The sequence below is a fragment of the Rhineura floridana genome, chromosome 6 (assembly GCF_030035675.1).
Source record: "Rhineura floridana isolate rRhiFlo1 chromosome 6, rRhiFlo1.hap2, whole genome shotgun sequence".
Taxonomy (NCBI): domain Eukaryota; kingdom Metazoa; phylum Chordata; class Lepidosauria; order Squamata; family Rhineuridae; genus Rhineura; species Rhineura floridana.
Window position 1 is genome coordinate 50,223,953 of NC_084485.1, and position 22,292 is coordinate 50,246,244.

At 42.7% G+C, this 22,292-nt stretch overlaps 1 protein-coding gene across 5 annotated transcripts in view; it reads right to left on the reverse strand.

The window, feature by feature from the left end:
- KLHL12 (kelch like family member 12) overlaps nt 1-20,323 on the reverse strand; it is a 40,565-nt gene extending 20,242 nt beyond the window's left edge. Inside the window, exons 1-3 of one of the 5 annotated variants that reach the window (XM_061631787.1) lie at nt 20,175-20,323; nt 17,453-17,525; nt 17,104-17,343 (exon numbers count right to left, since the gene is read on the reverse strand). In XM_061631787.1, the coding sequence (XP_061487771.1) occupies nt 17,104-17,286 (183 nt within the window). In that variant the 5' untranslated portion in view covers nt 17,287-17,343; nt 17,453-17,525; nt 20,175-20,323. Of the gene's footprint in view, nt 1-17,103; nt 17,344-17,448; nt 17,526-19,808 lie in introns of all 5 variants that reach the window. The other 4 variants (XM_061631785.1, XM_061631786.1, XM_061631784.1 and 1 more) reach the window with 4 other exon arrangements.
- Nucleotides 20,324-22,292: the final 1,969 nt, after the last annotated feature.

The following is a 22,292-nucleotide window of genomic DNA, read 5'->3' on the forward strand; positions in this document are numbered from 1 at the left end:
GATTCCATTCTCTAGATCTTAACAGTAGAAGTTGCTAGGTCACACACTTCTCCTGCCCAGTCTCTTAGCAGTGGTATGTGGAATAACAGTATGTGGAGTCTCCAGCCCCTCACACTCTGTTCTAATCAGACTGCCTTTAGCCATCCCCTCTTATTACATCCTGTTGTATTATCTGTTCTCTAACAGAACGAAGTCCAAATTATTACCATGGCATATACCTACATACTGTAAAAGCATATTATGAAGCAGTTTCAGACTAACGTAGGCTCCAGACAGGGCACTACAGGGACAACTGCTGGATACCACATATCTCCAGACAATGCAATGTGCCAACACATGGAGTAGTCAAACGGGAAAAGATACAAAGTGTTAAAAAATCTCACATGGAGATTTCAGCAAATGGAACATAAAACAAATACTCTACAGACTTTTTGGTGCAAAGCTAATACTTAATTAAGTGAAAGATGAATGAAATAAAGACTTTGATAAAGTGTTTTAATAGCTTCTGTCAAGAGGTAGGCATATTCATTCACCAAAAGTAATTAACATGCACCTCTATGTACAAATCATAACATAGTCCTTAGTATGCAGAATTCAGGGCTGAGATGACAAATTAATAAAGCTTTACAAATAAGCTAGTACCTTATAAAAGCTCTGAGTGGCCTGCTTACCCACACACATTAATCACTTGTAGCCCCAAACTAAAAAAAACCCATCAACATTTGTAAAGTTTCCTCTCAGGTCACCAGAAGACGAAACTTATTTGGTAGTCAACTTAATAGCACGTTTAGAGGTGTGGATTTGCAACAGAGATAATTTTTAAAAAAATTAGTAATCCAGGCAAGCTAAATTGTATACAAGTTTAGAATATTAGGAGGTCTGTATTTCAACTTCGCCTCTTTTTAGCAGGATCAGGCAGTTTTCTTTCTTAATTTATTTTAACCTTTTAATACAAACATTCTAGGTTTCATCAAAGCCCCTTTTCAAAGGAGTCATGATAGTGCACTTATGAGTTGTAAACATATGGGAGGAATGTTTTTTAAAAGAAACTGCACATGAGGTGTCTGGAAGTAGATTTCAAATGAATATTAGAGCACTTAATTGTGTAGCAGTAGCAGGCAAGAGTATGAGCCAGTCAGTCTCTGGTTCAAATTAACAATTGCCAGAAGATACCAAATAATTAATGGAGTAATAACATGTGGGATCTGCAACAGTGAGGAATGTGTCCAGAGCTATTTTGTTACAAAAAAAAGGGAGGGGGGGAGAGAGAGAGAGAGAGAGAGAGCAAGGTACAAAAGGGGAGAACTATGTGTTTCCTTCTTTGTTGTTGTTATGTGCCTCCAAGTCGACTACAACTTTTGGTGACCCTATGAATCAGCGACCTCCAAGAGCATCTGTCATAAACCACCCTGTTCAGACCTTGCAAGTCCAGGTCTGTGGCTTCCTTTATGGAATCAATCTATCTCTTGTTTGGCCTTCCTCTTTTTCTACTCTTTTCTGTTTTTCCCAGCATTATTATCTTTTCTAACGAATCATGTCTTAGCATTATGTGTCCAAAGTATGATAACCTCAGTTTCATCATTTTAGCTTCTAGTAATAGTTCTGGTCTAATTTGTTCTAACACCCAATTATTTGTCTTTTTTGCAGTCCATGGTATCCGCAAAGCTCTCCTCCAGCACCACATTTCAAATGTGTGTTTGCAAGCCAACACACAGGAGAAGTGAAATGCAGGGGTACCTAAAGGAAAAGGATCTGCCAAAGTTTTGCCATTCCCATATGGGAGAGAAGGTAAAGAGGCATAGGCAATGTGGGTCAATGGGCAGGGCCAACACTGATACACTTCCAGCCCTCACTCGGTTCAAAACATGGCCTCTGCAAGTCAACTAGTTACCTACCAAATTTAATATTTGATTTTCATGATAGTCAACACACATAAATAAAACATTGGTAATGTCTTATCTGTATTTTTACTAGAGCTTCTTATGGGATTGGAGGTCTTGCTGGATCAGGCCAAGGCCTATATAGCCCATCGTCCTGGTTCCTAGAATGGCCAACCAAACGCCAATGGGAGGCCAACAAGCATGACGTGAGCTCTCTCCCACTGTTGTTCACCAGCAAATGACATTCAGAGGCATGATGCCTCTGATCCTGGTAGCATATACCCATCATAACCAGTAGTTATTGATATCCTCCATGAATATGTCTAATTCCTTTAAAGCCGTCTAAATTGGTGGCCATCACCAAATCTTGTGTTTGGTAGCTAATCCCACAGACAATGCACTGTGTGAATAAGTATTTCCTTTGTTCTAACCTTCATTTCCCACCATTCACCCTCATGAATTACCCCGGGTTCTAATATTATGAGGGAGAAAAACCTCTCTACCTACTTCTGCCATACTGTGCAGTTTTATACACCTCTAACATATCCTCTCTTGTCTTTTTTCTAAACTAAAAGAAGGCCCAAACTCACATGGAATTGCTCCAGTCCCCTGATCATTCTGGCTGTTCTTCTCCTCACCTTTCCAGCTCTATAATATCCTCCATGTGACAATCAAAACTAGATACAGTATTTCAAGTGAGGTTGCACCACACATAGGTATAACAGCATTCATTTCACTCATTCATTCATTGGTGATCACTCATTGCCGAGTAACATTGTCTTCCAAGATAAGGTCTTCAATGGTGGGTCCGTAAGTGATTGTGGAGGCCAATTCTAGATCCACACAGCCTCCCACAGGAAGGACATAGGTTTCCAGATGGAAGACAGTCGCAATGAGGATTTGCTTGATGTGCCTTCCACTTAGCTCATTGTCCTTTTCATCCTGTACTTATGCTTCTTCAAAGTCCATAGCACCTTTGATAATAGCCGACCTCCAATTGGGATGCTCATGGGCCAAAGCTTCCCAGGTCGTGATGCTCATGTTACATTTTTGTAGATTAGCTTTAAGAACATCTTTAAGCCTCTTTTGCTGTCCACCAATATTCCATCTTCCATTCTTAAGTAGGGAGTAAAGTAGCTGCTTTGGAAGACGGTGATCAGGCATTTGAACAACATGGCCAGTCCAGCGAAGTTGATGTTGAAGGATCATTGTTTTAACACTGGTAGTCTGCTTCTTCCAAAATGCTAACATTAGTCCATCTGTATTCCCAAGTAAATTGCAGAATTTTCCAGAGGCAGCGTTGGTGGAATCTTTCAAGAAGCTGGGAGTGGCGTTTATAAATGGTCCATGTTTTACAGGCATACAGTAAGGTTGGTAGTACTATGGCTCTGTAAATAAGCATTTTGGTCTCCCTGCGAATATCCCGATCCTCAAACACTCTACACTTCATTCGGGAGAATGCGGCACTTGCAGAGCTCAGACAATGTTGAATTTCAACATCGATGTCAGCTTTTACAGAGAGATGGCTGCCAAGATAGGAAAAGTGATCAACGTTCTCCAGCATCGCACCATTAAGCTGGATTGATGGTGCTAAAGAGGGACTAGTTAGCACCTGCTGATGAAGCACTTTGGTTTTTTTGATGTTAAGCGAGAGTCCAAGCTTTCCATATGCTTCTGCAAAGACATTTAGGATAGTCTGAAGATCTTTCTCTGAATGTGTAGAGACTACATTATTATCAGCATATTGAAGTTCTATGACAGAGGTTGTAACTACCTTACTTTTTGTTTTCAGCCTACTGAGATTAAAAAGCTTTCCATCTGTTCAATATATGATGTCCATACCAGTAGGAAGTTTCTCTTCAATAACGTGTAGAATCATAGCAATGAAGATAGCAAATAAGGTCAGAGCAATGACACATCCCTGTTTTACACCTGATCTGACTCTGAATGGATCGCTCTGAAAGCCATTGTTATGCAAAATTGTTGCTGTCATGTAGGAGTCACAAAATATTCACAAATTTATCAGGGCATCCAGTTTTCAGAAGGATGGTCCAGAGAGCAGTTTGATTCACAGTATCAAAGGCCTTAGTCAGATCAATAAACACCACATATAAAGGTTGATTCTGCTCCTGGCATTTTTCTTGAAACTGTCATGCAGTGAAGATCATGTCCACTGTTCCCCTGGAAGGGTGGAAACCATTTTGGGATTCGGGGAGGATATCTTCTGAGATAGGTAGGAGGCGATTTGCGAGGATCCTTGCAAGGATTTTTCCTGCAGTAGCAAGAAAATAGATACCTTGATAATTCCCACAATCTGTTCTATCACCCTTCTTAAAAAGGGTGATAATTATGGCATTCCTAAAGTCTTCCAGGATCTCCTCCCTCATCCAGATTTTTTCGATGAGCTTATGAAGTTGTTGTGTAAATTCAGGCCCACCTTCTTTAAAGACTTCAGCAGGAATCCCATCAGGTCCACTAGCTTTGTTATTCTTCATTTGATTAATGGCTTTACTGACTTCATCCAAATTAGGGGATACTGCAAGCTCATCTCTAGTTTGTTGTTGTGGAATTTGCGAGAAGACCTCACCAGCCACAATAGCGTTACAGTTAAGGAGGTCGTGGTAATCCTCTTTCCAACGCAGTGCAATAGACTCTTTATCCTTTAGAAAATTGGTACCATCCATTGAATGTAAGGGATTTGTACCATAATTTGTTGGTTCATAGATGGCCACTGTGGCATTAAAAAAGCCCCGTGCATCATAAGCATATACAAAATGCTGGATTTCTTTCTTTATCCACCAGGTGTTTTTAAGTTCTCTAGTTCTTCTTTGGACATCAACCTTTGCACTGGCATAGGATCTTGAAGGGCGTGGATGCTCATTTTACGCCTTGTTTTTTTCCCTTGGAGCCTACGTTGAGGAACAATATTAATGGCCATAGTGATTGAATTAATTAGTGATCTGTCCAGCACTCATCAGCACTCATCATGGCCCTAGTGAGGAGTACATCACAACAATCTCTGGCACGGACAATTAAGTAATCCAAGTGATGCCAGTGTTTTGACCAAGGGTGCTTCCATAATGTTTTAAATTTATTTTTCTGGTGAAAGAGTGTGTTTGTAATAACAAGATTATGCTCTGCACATTTAGTCAGAAGTAGAATTCCATTCAGGTTGCTATTGCCAACTCCTTCTTTCCCAATGGTTTCTGGCCATAAATCGAAATCACGCCCAACTCTTGCATTGAAATTGCCCAGGAGGATAATTTTATCCTACTTAGGTATCTCTGATAAAATGGTGTCCAGCTGGGTATAAAACTTTTCCTTGATGTCTTCATCAGCATCTAATGTGGGTGCATAAGCACTTAGAATAGGTGGCTGCTGGGTGTTGGCGAGTTTTAACTTGAGAGTTGAGAGTCGTTCATTAATGCCAGTAGGAACTTCTGACAAGAGCTTCACAAGAATTTTAATAGTAAAGCGTACTCCATGTATTCATCGTTCTTGTTCAGGCAGTCCGTTCTAGAAGAAGGTGTAACTTCCTTTTTCTTCCTTCAATTGTCCTTCTCCTGCTCTCTTGGAGTTTCTTGGAGTGCTGCTATGTTAACATTAAAACATATCAACTTCCTTGCAATGATGGCAGTCCTGCATTCAGGACGTTCACTATCTGTATTGGCCAACAATGTCCGTATATTCCATCTTCCAAAATTCAATTGTCTTTTAAGACCGCAAAGTGGTGACCCCACTGAACACGGTAATCCAGTCAAGGAGAGAGATGAGGCAGACTATGTTTAGGGCACCTTTTCTAGCCCCCTCCCCATATGGGGTGAGCAGAGTGGATCCTGAATAGGACTGCTCAGTCATGGATATAGCTGCCGAACTACTCAACTACCTTGGTCCTTGAGCCAGGACAACTGAGTCTATATTTACTGCCCATGTGCGGGTCCATGACTAGGGGCTTCCGGATTTCACAGTCCTGCCCCCATCGCCAATCGCCAAGGGACTTTTGTTTTGGTTGGAAGAAGCCTGTGCATGAATTTGTTTTATGAGGGGAGATCAGCACACAATGATCAACACACAATCTTGACAGAAAAAGGCTTTGATCCGATGGCATGGATACCACGACAACTGGAAGTCTTTTATCTGCTGCAGCCTTCATCCGCCTTGCTGTTGTAACATACACATTGTTATCCTCCACCTGTTCTGCCATTGAGGACATTCTTGGATCATTCTTTGACTGGTTCCTCTCCCTTGACCTTACCGCCATGGGTGACCCTGCTGGGAGTACGACTCCCAACAGCATCGCTCATAGGGTTCATTGGAACATGCAAGCCCACTCACCACAAGGTGACTGAGATATTGGCAGTGTTATTTTTGATCCCCTTTGTAATGAATCCTTACAATGAATTTGCATTTTTCACGGCTGTCAAATACTGGGTCAATTTTTTCAGCATGCTATCCATCAGAACCAGAAGATACCTTTCCTGGGTAAGTCGCCACCAGCTCAGATCCCAACAGTGTATTTGCCCCAATGTGGACCACTTTATACTTACTTACACTGAATTACATTTGCCATTTTAATGTCCACTTACAGAGTTTGTTTGGAGAGTTCTTTTTGGAGGTCTTCACAATCCCTTTTTGTTTTTACTAACCTGAATATTTGGGTGGCATCTGTAATCATGGCCACCTCATTCCTCACCCTAACTCCAGATCATTTATGAAATGTTAAAAAGTGCTGGTTCCAATACTGATCCTTGAGGGACCTCACTCCTTACCTCCATTGTGATAACTGTTCCTGTTCTCTGCTTTCTGGTCTTTAACCAATTACTGATCCATAAGGGGACCCATTGGCTTATCCCATGACTATTACATTTGTGCAGAAGCCTTTGATGAAGTAAACTGGCACACAATGTCTAGTGGATCATTCCTGTTCAAATGCTTGTTGATACTTTTAAGGAACTTGAAAAGGTTAGTGAAACAGCTTTATTTATTCTTGTATCCCATCCTTCCTCCTGTAGGAGCCCAGGGTAGCTAAGAAAAATCATACAAATAAAATCAGGACAAAGTAGCAATTACAGTACAACCAAGGGAAGGGAGAATAACCATGAATACCACCTCAAGCTCATGGGAAGAAAGGCACTATATAAATGTAATCAATTTTTTTAAAAACCAAAACAATTATACTGTTAAACTCTAGTTATGTCCCAAAGGCTCAAGTATGATTTAAGTTAGCACCTGAAATATATTAGCGTGGGAAACTACCAGTGAGGCAGCCCCACATAGCACACTCTGCAATAGTTCAAATGGGAGGTTATCATAGAATAGTAGAGTTGGAAGGAGCCTATAAGGCCATCAAGTCCAACCCCCTGCTCAATGCAGGAATCCAAATCAAAGCATTCCCAACAGATGGCTGTCCACCTGCCTCTTGAAGGTCTCCAGTGTCGGAGAGCCCGCTACCTCTCTAGGTAATTGGTTCCATTGTCGTATGGCTCTAACAGTTAGGAAGTTTTTCTTGATGTCCAGTCGAAATCTGGCTTCCTGCAACTTGAGCCCATTATTCCGTGTCCTGCACTCTGGGATGATTGAGAAGAGATCCAGGCCCTCCTCTATGTGACAACCTTTCATGTACTTGAAGACTGCTATCATATCTCCCCTCAGTCTTCTCTTCTTCTGGGTAAACATGCCCAGTTCTTTCAGTCTCTCCTCATAGGGCTTTGTTTCTAGTCCCCTGATCATCCTTGTTGCCCTCCTCTGAACCTGTTCCAGTTTGTCTGCATCCTTCTTGAAGTGCCGAGACCAGAACTGGATGCAGTGTTCAAGATGAGGCCTAAGTAGTGCTGAATAGAGGGGAATTAATACTTCATGTGATTTGGAAACTATACTTCTGTTAATGCAGCCTAATATAGTGTTTGCCTTTTTTGCAGCCACATCACACTGTTGACTCATATTCAGCTTGTGATCAACGACAATTCCAAGATCCTTCTCACGTCGTATTGCTGAGCCAAGTATCCCCCATCTTATAACTGTACATTTGGTTTCTTTTTCCTAAGTGTAGAACTTTGCATTTATCCCTGTTGAATTTCATTCTGTTGATTTCAGCCCAATGTTCCAGCCTATCAAGGTCCCTTGGAATTTTGTTTCTGTCTTCCATGGTATTAGCTATGCCTCCCAATTTTGTATCATCTGCAAATTTGATAAGCATGCTCTGTACCTCCTCATCCAAGTTGTTAATAACAATGTTGAAGAGCACTGGGCCCAGGACCGAGCCCTGTGGTACCCCACTCATTACTTCCACCCAGTTTGAGAAGGAACCATTGATAAGCACTCATTGAGTATGATTCTGGAGCCAACTGTGGATCTACCTGATAGTTGTTCCATCCAGTCCACATTTAGCTAGGTTGCTAATCAGAATATCATGGGGCACTTTGTCAAAAGCTTTGCTGAAGTCAAGATATATTATGTCCACAGCATTCCCACAGTCTACAAGGGAGGTTACCTGATCAAAATATGAGATAAGATTAGTTTGGTAGGATTTGTTCTTCATAAATCTGTGTTGTCTCCTAGTAATCACTGCATTGTTTTCAAGGTGCTTACAGATTGACTGCTTTATAATCTGCTCCAGAGTTTTGCCAGGGATTGATGTTAGGCTGACTGGTCTGTAGTTCCCCGGTTCCTCCTTTTTGCCCTTTTTGAAGATAGGGACAACATTAGCTCTCCTCCAGTCATCCGGCACTTCACCAGTCCTCCACAATTTCGCAAAGATAATAGACAGCGGTTCTGAGAGTTCTTCAGCCAGTTCCTTCAAAACTTTAGAATGCATAGCCCTCTGATATCAGATTGTCCCAGTCTAGGAACTGCTGTAGCAGGTGAACTAGTTGTAGATAGGTTTAGACACTGAACCTACTTGGGCCCCAAGGGACAATCTGGAATTGATGAACATTCCCAGGCTATGTACCTGTTCCCTTAGGAGTGGTGGTGGTGAGTTCTACCTCATCCAGAACAGGTTGTCCACTTAATTTCCAGATTTGGGAACCATGTACTCATAGTGCCTCTATCTCATCAGAATTCAGCTTCAGTTTATTGGTCTGTGTGATACGTCCTTCCCTGGCTCTCCCTGTCAGGTTCCTACCTGCTCGTGGTTACTGCCTGTCTCTAGGCACCACCAGGGACTCCACCAGTCCGGACCGCACTCTCTTATGGTTTACCTATCCGCTCTAGCACAGATCTCAACAGATCCCCCTGCTAGGCAACCACCAGTAACGTCCCAATACTAGTATTCCCAGAGACTCTGAATACTGGTATTGTTATTCTCTTCACCGCTGCCACCATTTGTTACAGTTCCCCTTCAGCCTTGGTCATTACCTTACCCTCCCTTCTGGTCTGTGAAACCCCAGCCAAGGATCAGGCCTTTGGTAAACCAAATTAAGTATTTATTAAAGATAACAAAGCTAACAAGATTAACAAGATTTCTTCTTAAGGCACATAAGCATATGGTTTTACTCAATACTAATCCGAACTCCACCTCCCTCCTTCTTCACGCTCTCCTGGCAAACAACTCTCTAAACCCCACCAAGCAATCCACTCAGTTCTCTTCTCCCCCCCCAGATTCCACTCTCACTCTTCCTTTTATACATTCAGCCATTTTAAACACTCAGCCAATCATCTAGCATTCTACTGCCCATTCACTCCCCCTCCTCTTTCACTCCACTTACCATGTATCTTCTAAAACAACAACACTTACCATATATACATTAATATAGGAACATCACATTTCCCCCCCCTTAAACAACAGCAGAGTATTATTCCTGTTCCAGGATTTATACGTCGCGTTAACAAATAAAAGTCTCTATGGGGAAAATGTCTTTCTTTGTTCCTCTGTCTGGTCACGTCACTGCAGTCCCAGCCACTTGCCTGGAAAGTCCATCGGCCAGTACATTGTCCTTGCCTTTTATGAACTGGAAGTCCACTTGATAGTCCTGTAGGGCCCAGGACCACCTCTGCAGCATAGTGTTATGGTTTTTCATAGTCTGCAACCATAACAAGGCCCGATGATCCGTAGTCACTGTGAATCTTCGTCCCCACACGTATGGGCGCAACTTGTTCAGTCCCCACACGACCGCTAGGCACTCCTTCTGGACCGACAAATAGTTTTTCTCCCTCGGCGTCAGCTTGCGACTCAGGTACGCCACTGGATGTTTGGTGCCTTCTCTCTCCTGTAGCAAGACGACTCCCAGCGCCAGGTCCGACGCATCTGTAGCCACGATGAATGGTTTCTCATAGTCTGGTGCTATTAATATGGGTCCTTGGCACAAGGCTTGCTTCAGTAGATCAAAAGCCTTCTGACATTCATCCGTCCATACCACACGCTCAGAACACTTCTTCTTTGTTAATTCATGCAAGGGGGTTGCTATTTCCCCAAAATTTCTCACAAACTTCCTATAAAATCCAGCCACACCCAGAAATGCCCTTACTTGTTTTTTGGTTAAGGGGATCGGCCACGCTTGTATTGCCTCCACCTTGCTCCATAAGGGGGTGATTTTCCCACTCCCCACCTTATGTCCTAAATAGATTACTTCCTTTAGTCCAAACTGGCATTTCTTAGCTTTTATTGTGAGGCCTGCTTTTCTTAAGGCCTCCAATACTGTTGTCAGGTGTTGGACATGCTCAGGCACCGACTTGCTAAAAATGGCCACGTCATCAATATAGGCCACTGCAAAATCTGACATGCCTCGCAACACAGTATTGATTAGCCTCTGAAATGAACTTGGTGAGTTCCTTAGTCCCATGGGTAAGGTCACAAACTCATATAACCCATCTGGTGTACTGAAGGCAGTTTTGGCTCTGGATTGCTCGTCTAGTTCCATTTGCCAAAATCCTTTACAGAGATCTAGTGTAGAGATAATGGTTGCTGCCCCCAATAACTCTAACATTGCATCTACCCTAGGCATAGGATACGCATCTGGGACAGTAATTTTATTGATTAGCCGATAATCAATGCAAAACCTGGTCGTTCCATCTTTTTTCAGAACAAGGACAATACTTGAGGCCCAGGGACTGATGGATTCCCTGATCACTCCTAATTCCAGCATATCTTCCACCTCCTTTTGGATCTCATTCAAAACTTTCCCATTCACATGGTACGGAACAGATCTGATTGGGGCATGATCTCCAGTATCAATGGAATGTATAACTATACTGGTTCGGCCAGGTTTGTTGCTAAAGAGATTCCTATAGGTTTTCAAAACTCTCAGAATCTCTTCTTTTACTTCCTCCTTCACCTCCTCTGACCATTCCACTTGATCTACCCCTCCTTTGTCTTTGCTTTCCTGTACCAAATCTGGAAGTTCAGGCCCACTTCCCTCAGGGAATAAGGTAACTTGCAACACCTTTGCATCCCTGGTATGGTAAGGCTTCAACATATTTACATGAACCACTTTGCTTTTGTTTAATTGGTCTGTGGTGATTACATACATCACTGTGTCAAGCCTTTCTCTGATGGTATATGGTCCTTCCCAGTTAGCCTGTAATTTGTCATGTTTCCTGGGTATGAACGCCATAACCATATCTCCCACATCATACACACGTTCTCTGGCTGTTCTGTCATACCAGTAACTTTGCTTCTCCTGTGCTTGACTCAAATTCTCTTTCACTACTTCCATCATTGATGTTAATTTATTGCGGAATTCCAATACAAAATCTACTACAGAAGTTTTGTACTCTCCCAGAGTTCCTTCCCATGAATTTTTTAGCAGTTCCAAAGGTCCCCTCACTTTTCTAGTGAACATGAGTTCAAAGGGTGAGAAGCCTGTTGACTCCTGAGGGACTTCTCTGTATGCAAATAAGAAGCATCCCAAACGTTCATCCCAGTCTTGTGGGTGATCTTGAACATAGCTTCTTATCATGCCCTTCAAAACTCCATTGAATCTCTCAGTTAGCCCATTAGTGGCGGGATGGTAAGTAGTGGTCTTTAGATGTTTTAGACCACAACATTTCCACATACATTGCATCACTTCTCCCATGAATACACTGCCTTGATCTGTCAGCACTTCATGAGGGAAACCCAGCCTCATAAAGATTTTTAATAAAGCCTCTGCCAATACAGGGGCTTCTACAGATCTCAGTGCTTCTGCGTCTGGGTACCTGGTGGCAAAATCCACCACCACCACTAGATATTTCTTGCCATGCCTTGTGGGTTTGGAAAAAGGGCCCACCAAATCTATTCCCACTCTATAAAAGGGTTGTCCAATTATAGGAAGGGGCTTTAAGGGTGCCTTGGTCTTTACTCCACTCTTTCCCACCTTTTGGCATATTCCACAAGATAGACAATGTTGTTTTACATCCTTGGAGATAGATATTTGGCCAATAATAATGTGCAGCCAATCTCCTCTTGGTCTTTTTTATTCCCAGATGTCCTGCACATGGGACATCGTGGGCTACCTCTAGCAATCTGGTTCTGTATTTGCTAGGTACTATCAATTGCTTCACTGGTTCACATTCATCCTTTCTCTCAGCAGGCAACCACAGTCTATATAAAATCCCATTCTCACACACAACTTGATTCCTCAGTTTGTCAGTGAAAGGAATCTGTTGGGTCAGGGCTTGTTCTTTATCTGCTTCAAACTTATATCTTTATGCAGCTCTTCCCTGAATTGATCTGGTTCTTCCCCAGAGACCACTTGATACAGTTTGTCTTCTTCAGCAGGCCTGCTAGTGGTTGCTATGGTGACCTGAGGCTGGTTAACAGATTCCACCCTGTTTGTTTCAGCCCCCCTTAATATGGCTTCTTTTTCTCTGCCAATTTGCTGTCTGGTCACTACATAGATCTTTCCTTGGGCGCCCATTACATCCCTTCCCAGTATTACTGGTTCTTGTTGCTGGGCATTAATGCCTACTTTATATCGGCCCTCTCGGCCTCTCCAAGTCATTTCCACCAGGGCCACAGGCAAACTTTCTGGTTGACCCCTCACTCCTTGGATAGTCACAGTTTCCTGAGGTAATATTTCTTCAGATTTTATTAAATCTGGCCTCAGTAACGTCTGAGCGGCACCAGTGTCAAGCAATGCCCAATAATTTGCCCCTTGTACACTCACTTCCTCTCTCAGACTTGAATCAAGGTCTGTTACTTCTGTCCAGTTTATCTGGCAGAACTGAACCTTTTTCGCTGTTTCTAAAGCCTTGGGCTCTGTTTTCACTGCCCTTGTCTGAGCAGGATTACTAATGGGGTTGGCAACCTCACATTGAAAACGTAGGTGCCCCGGTCTACCACATTTGTAGCATAATTTCTCCTCACTTTTAGGGTACACAGATCCACTCTGGGGTGTCCTGTGCCCTTCAGATTTTACTGGAGGACTCACTCACTGTGGTACCACATCCCTTCTGCCAGCATTATATGGTCTGGGTTTAAAATCTCTTGATGTTTTCCCCACCCAGCCAGTTCTATTGGAGGCGAAGTGATCCGCCATCTCTGCGGCCTCCTGCACAGATGTAGGGGAACGGTCTTTGACCAGGAGCCTTATTTCTGGTGGTAACTGATGGTATAATTGATCCAGTATCATGAGGCTTTTCATCTCTTCCACTGACTGAGCTTTGGCACTACTCATCCACTTTCCAAATATATCCATCAACTTTGCTCCCAGTTCCACAAAAGACCTCCCTGTCTGTATCTGGCAATTTCTGAAAAGCTTTCTAAAATAATCAGGCCCCAGTCTGAATCTTTTAAACACTGCTTCTTTGAATTCAGCATAGGTGACGGGCCTGTCTGAGGGGAAATATTGGTATACCTCAGCCAATTCCCCTTTAATCAGGTTTGATAAATACTGCATGTATTTATCTTCAGGTAGCCCCCACAACTGAGCTGCCTTTTCAAAGGTGCTGAGGTAAATTTGAGGATCTTGACCAGGCTCATAGACAGCAAAGTCCTTTGGAGTAATTTTTATTTTTGCTCCATCTCTGTCTTTCCTTGTCTCCTCAGAGTGAAATTTCTCTCTATCAAATTTTAACTTTTCTACTTGTAATTCAGCATCCACTGCTTGTTGCTTCTCCCTCTCCTCAAACCCCAATCTCATTTTCTCAGCTTCTATCCTCAATCTCTCAGCTTCCAACTCTCGCTGTTTGTCTTTCCCATCAGCTTCCATCCTCAATCTCTCAGCTTCCAACTCCCTCTGCTTGTCTTTTTCCTCAGCCTCCCATCTTAACTTCTCTCTCAAGTACTCTATATAAGCGGGATTGCTTAAATATCCTTCTGGGGTCTCTTCTCTGACAGGTTGTTTTTGCTGGGCAGTAGCAAATGCTATAAGTGCTACCCTCAATTCATCTACCCCTTTACCCTCGTGAGGTAAATTGAATGTTATGCACTTCTCCACCAGCTCCTCTCTTTTCATTTTTATGTATTCAGCCATGGTGTTTGAGTTCACTCACTCTTTGCCACACACTCTTTGCCAGTCACTCTCACAAATGATCTTGTTTTGTTATTTCTGTTTGCCACACAACTATTAGGGATTGTCTAGTATTCATATCTCACTGCTACAGCCAACACCTGTGACGTAGTCTCCTTTGTCACCACGTGTCTTTGGGACTCTCTTTGGTTCGTATCTGGATTCTCTGTTGTTCGTATCCCACCGCTACTGCCACCACATGTGATACGTCCTTCCCTGGCTCTCCCTGTCAGGTTCCTACCCGCTCGTGGTTACTGCCTGTCTCTAGGCACCACCAGGGACTCCACCAGTCCGGACCGCACTCTCTTATGGTTTACCTATCTGCTCTAGCACAGATCTCAACAGATCCCCCTGCTAGGCAACCACCAGTAACGTCCCAATACTAGTATTCCCAGAGACTCTGAATACTGGTATTGTTATTCTCTTCACCGCTGCCACCATTTGTTACAGTTCCCCTTCAGCCTTGGTCATTACTTTACCCTCCCTTCTGGTCTGTGAAACCCCAGCCAAGGATCAGGCCTTTGGTAAACCAAATTAAGTATTTATTAAAGATAACAAAGCTAACAAGATTAACAAGATTCCTTCTTAAGGCACATAAGCATATGGTTTTACTCAATACTAATCCGAACTCCACCTCCCTCCTTCTTCACGCTCTCCTGGCAAACAACTCTCTAAACCCCACCAAGCTATCCACTCAGTTCTCTTCTCCCCCCCCAGATTCCACTCTCACTCTTCCTTTTATACATTCAGCCATTTTAAACACTCAGCCAATCATCTAGCATTCTACTGCCCATTCACTCCCCCTCCTCTTTCACTCCACTTACCATGTATCTTCTAAAACAACAACACTTACCATATATACATTAATATAGGAACATCACAGTCTGCACCCAGCCCATAATTTCCTCCACACACCAGTCCAGCACTTGCATGGTCTCACTCAATTCAGATGGAATGGAGAGATAGAACTGGGTGTCATCCATATATCAGTGACATCGCATTCCAAATCCCCAAATCACTACTCCCAGCAGTTTCATATAGATTTTAAATAGCATGGGTGACAAAATGGACAGGCATCACTCCCTCCTGTAATGAGGCATTTACCATTCCCCAGAATCACCCAGTCAATCCCTCCTCGCTGGATCTCACAAACTAAGAATCAAGAGGGCAAGTGTTTGGCCTAACTGCTGCAAGCACCTGTCTACAACCTCAGGTTGCAATTAATCTCAAAAACCGTGATTAGACAATACTCCAAGTAGCACCTGCCTCAATAACGGCATCTAGTTTGCAAAGGATATGGGCAATTTTGCTCTCAAATCCATTACAGTGCACTTTAAAGTGGTCAACTATTTCCACCCCTGGGCTGGATTTAACCAGCCTGTTCATCACTGAAATGAGCTCTGCTGTTCACTGAGGATGCAATGAAGGGGGAGAAGTAAGCTGTTTTTGTTACCACCACCTGCCAGGCACAATTATGTGCTCTCACCTGTGTTCAAACATATTTGTATTGAGACTTGCACCAACTAATTCCAGTCTTCGCCAAGTCTATTCCATCATCCAGAGTTCCTCAGAAAGCCAAGGAACATTTCAGGCTTTCCATAGTCACAGAGGGTGCTCAGGAGCATTGTGTTGATAATCCTACCCATTTACCAGCTGTGCCAGTCAAAAAACCCCCAGACCATTCAGGAATCCCTCAGATGCCATAAATCTATTTAAGCACAGCAACTTAAATTTAAAGCTTCAGAATGTGAATTAGTTATTACACAACCTAACCCGTTGAGACAAGTCTAGTAAGAATGTGAATAAGACATTACAGGTAATGCAAACTTAGGTCCAATGCTTTATTTATATATTTCTGCTAATAACTCATTTCACTATTTAGCACCTTTCATTTCTTGTATATACAGTATTTTATATGCAGTTTTGCAATCCAATCTCAGAAGGAAGTTCCACTGACTTACATCCATGTTAAGGAGACACAGAATTGCAGCTGTGCAGTGAAGTCCTACACGTTTCCTCAAAGATAAGCCCCACTCAGCTCTGGTAACCTCCAGACTAGACCACTATAACGTGCTTTACATGGGTTGCCTTTGAGACTGTTTGGAGGCTGCAAATGGTACAGAATGTAACAGCCATGGTGCTGACAAGCACAATTGGCCAGGCTCACATTACACCAATTCTTAAAGACATGCACTTATTGCCTGTATACCTCCATACACATTTTAAGGTGCAAACATTATAAAGTCCTAAATGATTTTGACGCCAAATATCTGAAGAAGTATCTCCTCCCATACAGATGTGCTGGGGTGTTGAGATCTGCAGAGGAGGTTCTGCTGGCAACACTTCCACCATATGATGTCTATGGCATGGCAGTGCACAAGAGGGCTTCTGTGTGGTGGTCTCCAGGTTGTGGAATGCCCTCCCATCTGAGGTGTGTCTGACCCTATCTTTGTAGGCTTTTTGATGTTGGATCAAGACACATGTTTTTGACTAAACCTTTGGGGGTAGAAGCTGAGATCTGATGCTCACGACTGCAGTGTTCTTTTTGATCTTGATTTCTATTTAAGAGGTTTTAATTGTTGGCTTAGTGATAAGCATTATATGGCTTTGTGTGTAATGCACTCTAGAACTGGTAGAGGGCAAGCTATAAATGAATATAAGTAAATGGGATGTACTCTAAAGAAACCACATATAGGATTGCAACTTCAATGTCATTTTTGCACTGTTAAAGCTGTATTACAAGCAACTTTCTTATTTGCCTGAATAAAAATAAGTGTATTTTGCATCTTGCCTACCTCACTGGTGAACATAGCACAGAAGTAGTCACTGCAAGCAGCTAACACAATACGATGAGCTGGAAAGTCTTTCTGTTCCACACGAAGGGTCACATCACAAAGTGTGTTACTTTTTCGTAGAGAGTTCATTGCATTGAGAATGGACTTGGCATGAGAATTAGTCATTATATCTTTAGGAGCCATAGTGAATTACTCCAGCCAACAAGAGTGTCGAGAAGGCAGGTTCAGAGTATGAGTAACCTGTGAAGAGAAGAGTCTGTTTCATTGATGGCATTTAGTGAACATAAGGCCAAGCTTCAAAAAGGTAGAGAATGAGGAACTTGTTATCTGCTGTTGTTCTCTCACCTACCCAATTGGCTTGTGGACTACCTTGACTCCTTTCTAACTGCTGTATGCAACTGCATTCCAATGACTCACTTTACCTAATAGGCAGAGGGCAGATATCAAAGAAGCATACATCAGAAAAAAATCTGTTTTAATACAAAAAATCTCAGAGGACCACACATTTATTTACAGTCATATGTGTGCTAGGCAAGCTTTAGAACACCAAAGCAACTCAAAACTACAATCTAAGGTTGCAGACAAGATTAAGTGCAAAGAAGAGGTGGAGCAATGCTAGTCCAGGGAAATGCACTAGTGGATCTTTGCACTCAATGTTAACCATAAACTCAGAGTTAACCATACAATGCCACATATTTAACTTTTCCAAATATCAATTATTGCAGTTTCATTCAGAAGTTATAAAAGTGACACAAGATATAAAAGCATATATAACATTGGTGTTTCCCACACCACGGGAAAGCGTTGATCTCTCACTTGAAAAATATCCAGATCTCATAGTTGGGGAACTCAGATCAACTTTGCAATGAACTGCCACCTAACATTTTTATAGTGTTTTAAAGTATTCACAGTGCTATGTGTACATTATCTCAATAATCATTACAAAAACCCTGTAAAGCAAATCAGTATCATCTTCAGCCCGAGCTGCTAGTGGGAAAATGAGGCTAAGACACAGATGACTGTCACAGGCTACAGTCCTGTATCCACTTACCTGGGAGTAAGTCTAGCAAGAACTCAATGAGGCTTATTTCTGAGTACACATATTGAATGATTAGCAATTGTATGGCTCAAGCAAGATTTGAACTGGGGACTTCATGATATACCACTCAAACTTTAGTAACTATGAAATTACTATCAAACTTTAAAAATAAAAAAGAAGCATTTCTCCGTCTTAAACCATCCCATCATATTTCCACCTATGGATGGATTTCATGTCATGAGATCTCATTTAACACTTCCCCCCCAAGAAGCGGGTTATGTTAGAAATGAAAGCCAATCTGCAGTCTGAACAAAACTGTTGCACCTTCTACCTACCATAGTAATGGGTATTTCTAGACTTAAATGTGTGAATACTTACTAATGTGCACTTGCAGCCTGCACCCAACTTCCATAAAATTTTTTGAACATGGCTTCTGTAATTAAAGCCTCTAACTGCATTTTATAAAGGAAGTGTATAAAGGTGTGATGTTAATAAACCTTCAAGAAATTACTACAACAGATGCCTATCCGTTTCTATGCATGATTACTCAGAAGCAAGTACCATTGAGTTTGATGGGGCTTACTCCAAAACAAGGGTGAACAACTCAGAATCTAACAGCCTATCTAATATTTTCAATTTTCAAAAGTTGCTGACTAGACCTCCTAGCTTATCAATATAGCAGCATCTATGACTTACTGTGCACACAAGCTTTACTTGGTGTTTAGTTGCAGCTTCTATAAGTAATGGCTCCAAACAAAAGACTTTGCAAATGAACAAAGTATCAGCTCTTATTGGCATTAAACTTAAAACAGTTAAACTGGTACCAATTCCCTTCTTACCTCTCACCAGGTAAGAATTTTATTTTCCATGAAATGCATTAGTAGCATAAAAAAACCAGATCTTGGTGTATTTTTCACAACTAGAAGCTCATCTTGGTTTCCGTGTGAAACAAATACAACCATCATGCTTTTTTAGCTGTATTCTGTCCTGCACCCACGCTCAAAGATGCACCTGTGCTCTAAGATGCAGTCATAATTTTTTTTTAAAAAAACGATGCAAGCAGAGAACATCCATTTCAGACCTATTTTTGCTCCCTAACACAAATGGTTGTGTTAAAACTAATGGGGCTCCTTTACAGATGCTGGGTGATTCCAGTGTGGGAGTAAGGGGAATTAAATTCTTTTGGAGCTCAATTCTCCAACCAAGCTACTTCCCTCATAGAACTCAATGCATACTCCAGATCAAGCAACACGTCCCATGACCTAGCACGGGGGTGGGGAACCTGAAGCTCAAGGGCCAAATGCAGCCCTCCAGGCTTTTCTATCTGGCCCTCAGATGTCTCTACAGGGCACATCTCTCATTGGTCCTGCTTCACCCCTCCTTCAGTATTTTTTCTGGTAGGAATTTGTCCTTGAACTCTGATAATGCCTCCTTCTTGTTTGGATGGAGGAAGGTGTGTGTGTAGAAACTAGTCTAAAACTAGGTAAAATTTACACTCGTTGTTCTGCCCACTTTTGCCTCTGGTCCCACCCACCTCTCGCATGTGACCAGCCAGAAGGTTGCCCCGAAGGTAATACAGCTCTCAAGCTAAAAAAAGGATCTCCACCCCTAACATACAACATCTGTGTTGCTGCGCAGAATTAGGTATCAAATTTGGTAACATTACCAATATTATCAAAATCCACAGTAGGGCAGTATCTTTTTCTCTCTCTTCAAATCAGGCACCTATATCTTTAACTATTCTCCAGCAAACGGGGACAGCAACGGTGGCTCAGGAAGGCAAACCTCCGCCTTAAGAAGAAACAGTAAGCTTCAGCCTCATGGGAGAGATACTGTGGGCGGCTCAACGAAGGGATAACTTTCTTGCTCCGTTTCCTTACGGCCTTATTTACTACCTCCCCCGGGCCAGTGGATATTCTGAAAGCATGCAGCCAGAGGGAGGGGACGGCTCAACAGCTCTGCTCAGCAGCACGTAGAAGAGAACAGGCCATGTAGCATTTCTATCCCGGAGACGGCCCCCGCCGGAACTCACCGCCGCACTCTCCCCGTAAGGGGAGAGATTCCCGGCTCGGCTCCTTAGGCCCGCACGTCTCTTTCCTCCTTCTCATATGTCGCATGCTGATGACATCACTATAGACGCCAAGCCATAGACTTCAGGAACCATTTCTTTACGTAAAAAGCGCGGCGGATGGATTCTGCGCGGACTCGGTTACTAGGCAACAGAGAGGCTGGCGATTTCAGCCTCCGCACGCTGAAAACGTCTATCATAGGCGGCAAGAGAGGCTGCTGTTAGTATTTTGGCAGACTCTCTAAGCAGCCTTGTTTTCCGGGCAGGAATATGCCGAACTCCTGGGCGTTAGGGTAAATTGCACGTAGAGGAGTGTAAAAAGCCTCGACTGTTTCTTTTTAATAAAGAAATTAATCTTGAAAGGGCTCCTTGTGGTTGGTACAACGTAATACAGGTAGTCCTCATAGAAAGCTGCCTTAGAGCAGAGCAAGCTATTTGTCCATCTATCTAGCCCAGTATCATGCACCAGAGAAGATAATGGAGAGCAGATCCGTAGCCAGCCTAAAAATTCGGAGGAGGGGGGACACAGTAGGGAGGGAGAAAAGTTTTTTATGTAATAAATTCAATTCTTTTTTTGTAAAAGTAAAAATGCGGGGGCAGTAATCACCCAGGAAGACCAGCATAAAAGCCTTAAAAATGAACCAAGAAGTTCCTTTTATACACCATGGGTTTTTCATTCTAGACTTCTTTGTCTAATTGGCTAGATTTCCTTTCATATTGTTTTACTACTTTGGTGTTTGCTGCCCTGGGCAGGATAGAAATAAAATAAATTAATACCCCCAGCCCAACCCCCTGTGGACACGCCACAATATCCTGTTGTATTCACTGCAACAGGCTTCTCCTTGAGAAATTACCTTATCCAGGAATCCTTTTTTTCACCCACTAGATGTCAGACTTGCCCATTCTTTGAGGTTTAAATATATGGAGGCAAAACACTTTCGTGGTTGACTGGGAGAGGGAGAGACATCTGCAGACAAAAGGGAAAAAAACCAAAGAAAAAGGTTAACAAGAAAAAAAAGGAATATTTTAATAACATCTGTTCTATTCCAGGCAAGCTCAGCTAGTGACATGTCTAGTGCCTCTCCCCAACAGAAGCAATATAAACAATCCAAAACTGCATCTGTATAGAAAAATCTTAGGTCCCATTCAGAACTTTACATATTCTAAAAAAAGGTAAAGGTGTCCCCGCACTTGTAGTGCGAGTCGTTTCCGACTCTTAGGGTGACGTCTTGCGACGTTTACTAGGCAGACCGTATATATGGGGTGGGATTGCCAGTTCCATCCTCGGCCTTTCTTTACCCCCCAGCATATGCTGGCTACTCATTTTACCGACCACGGATGGATGGAAGGCTGAGTGGACCTCGACCCCTTTTACCGGAGATTCGACTTCCTCCTTCCATTGGAATCGAACTCCGGACGTGAGCAGAGCTTCGGCTGTGTTACCACCACTTACCACAGTTAAATTAAAATAAGGTGTTTTCCCTCTAAAGAATTATCCCAACATGATAAACCATCCAGCCCTACAATTTAGTGTTGTGAGATTGGAGGTTTGAACAAGAGAGAGTTAATCACTGCAGGTGGACTTTGACAGTCTGTGACAAAATTGTCAAACACATCTTTTGTCAGAGAAACTAAAGGCAATGTCCCAAGAGGGCCAAAAGACAATGGAGAAAATGACACATTCATGTGTCGTTCATTGGGAGTTCAAACCGAGTGAACATGAGTAGCAAATAGGGAGCGGCGGAAGAGGGCATGTTTAGCCTGGAGAAGAGAAGACTGAGGGGAGATGTGATAGCACTCTTCAAGTACATGAAAGGTTGTCACATAAAGGAGGGTCGGGATCTCTTCTTGATCGTCCCAGAGTGCAGGACAGAATAATGGGCTCAAGTTGCAGGAAGCCAGATTTTGACTGGACATCAGGAAAAACTTCCTAACTGTTAGAGCCATACGACAATGGAACCAATTACCTAGAGAGGTAGTGGGCTCTCCGACACTGGAGGCCTTCAAGAGGCAGGTGGACAGCCATCTGTCGGGAATGCTTTGATTTGGATTCCTGCATTGAGCAGGGGGTTGGACTTGATG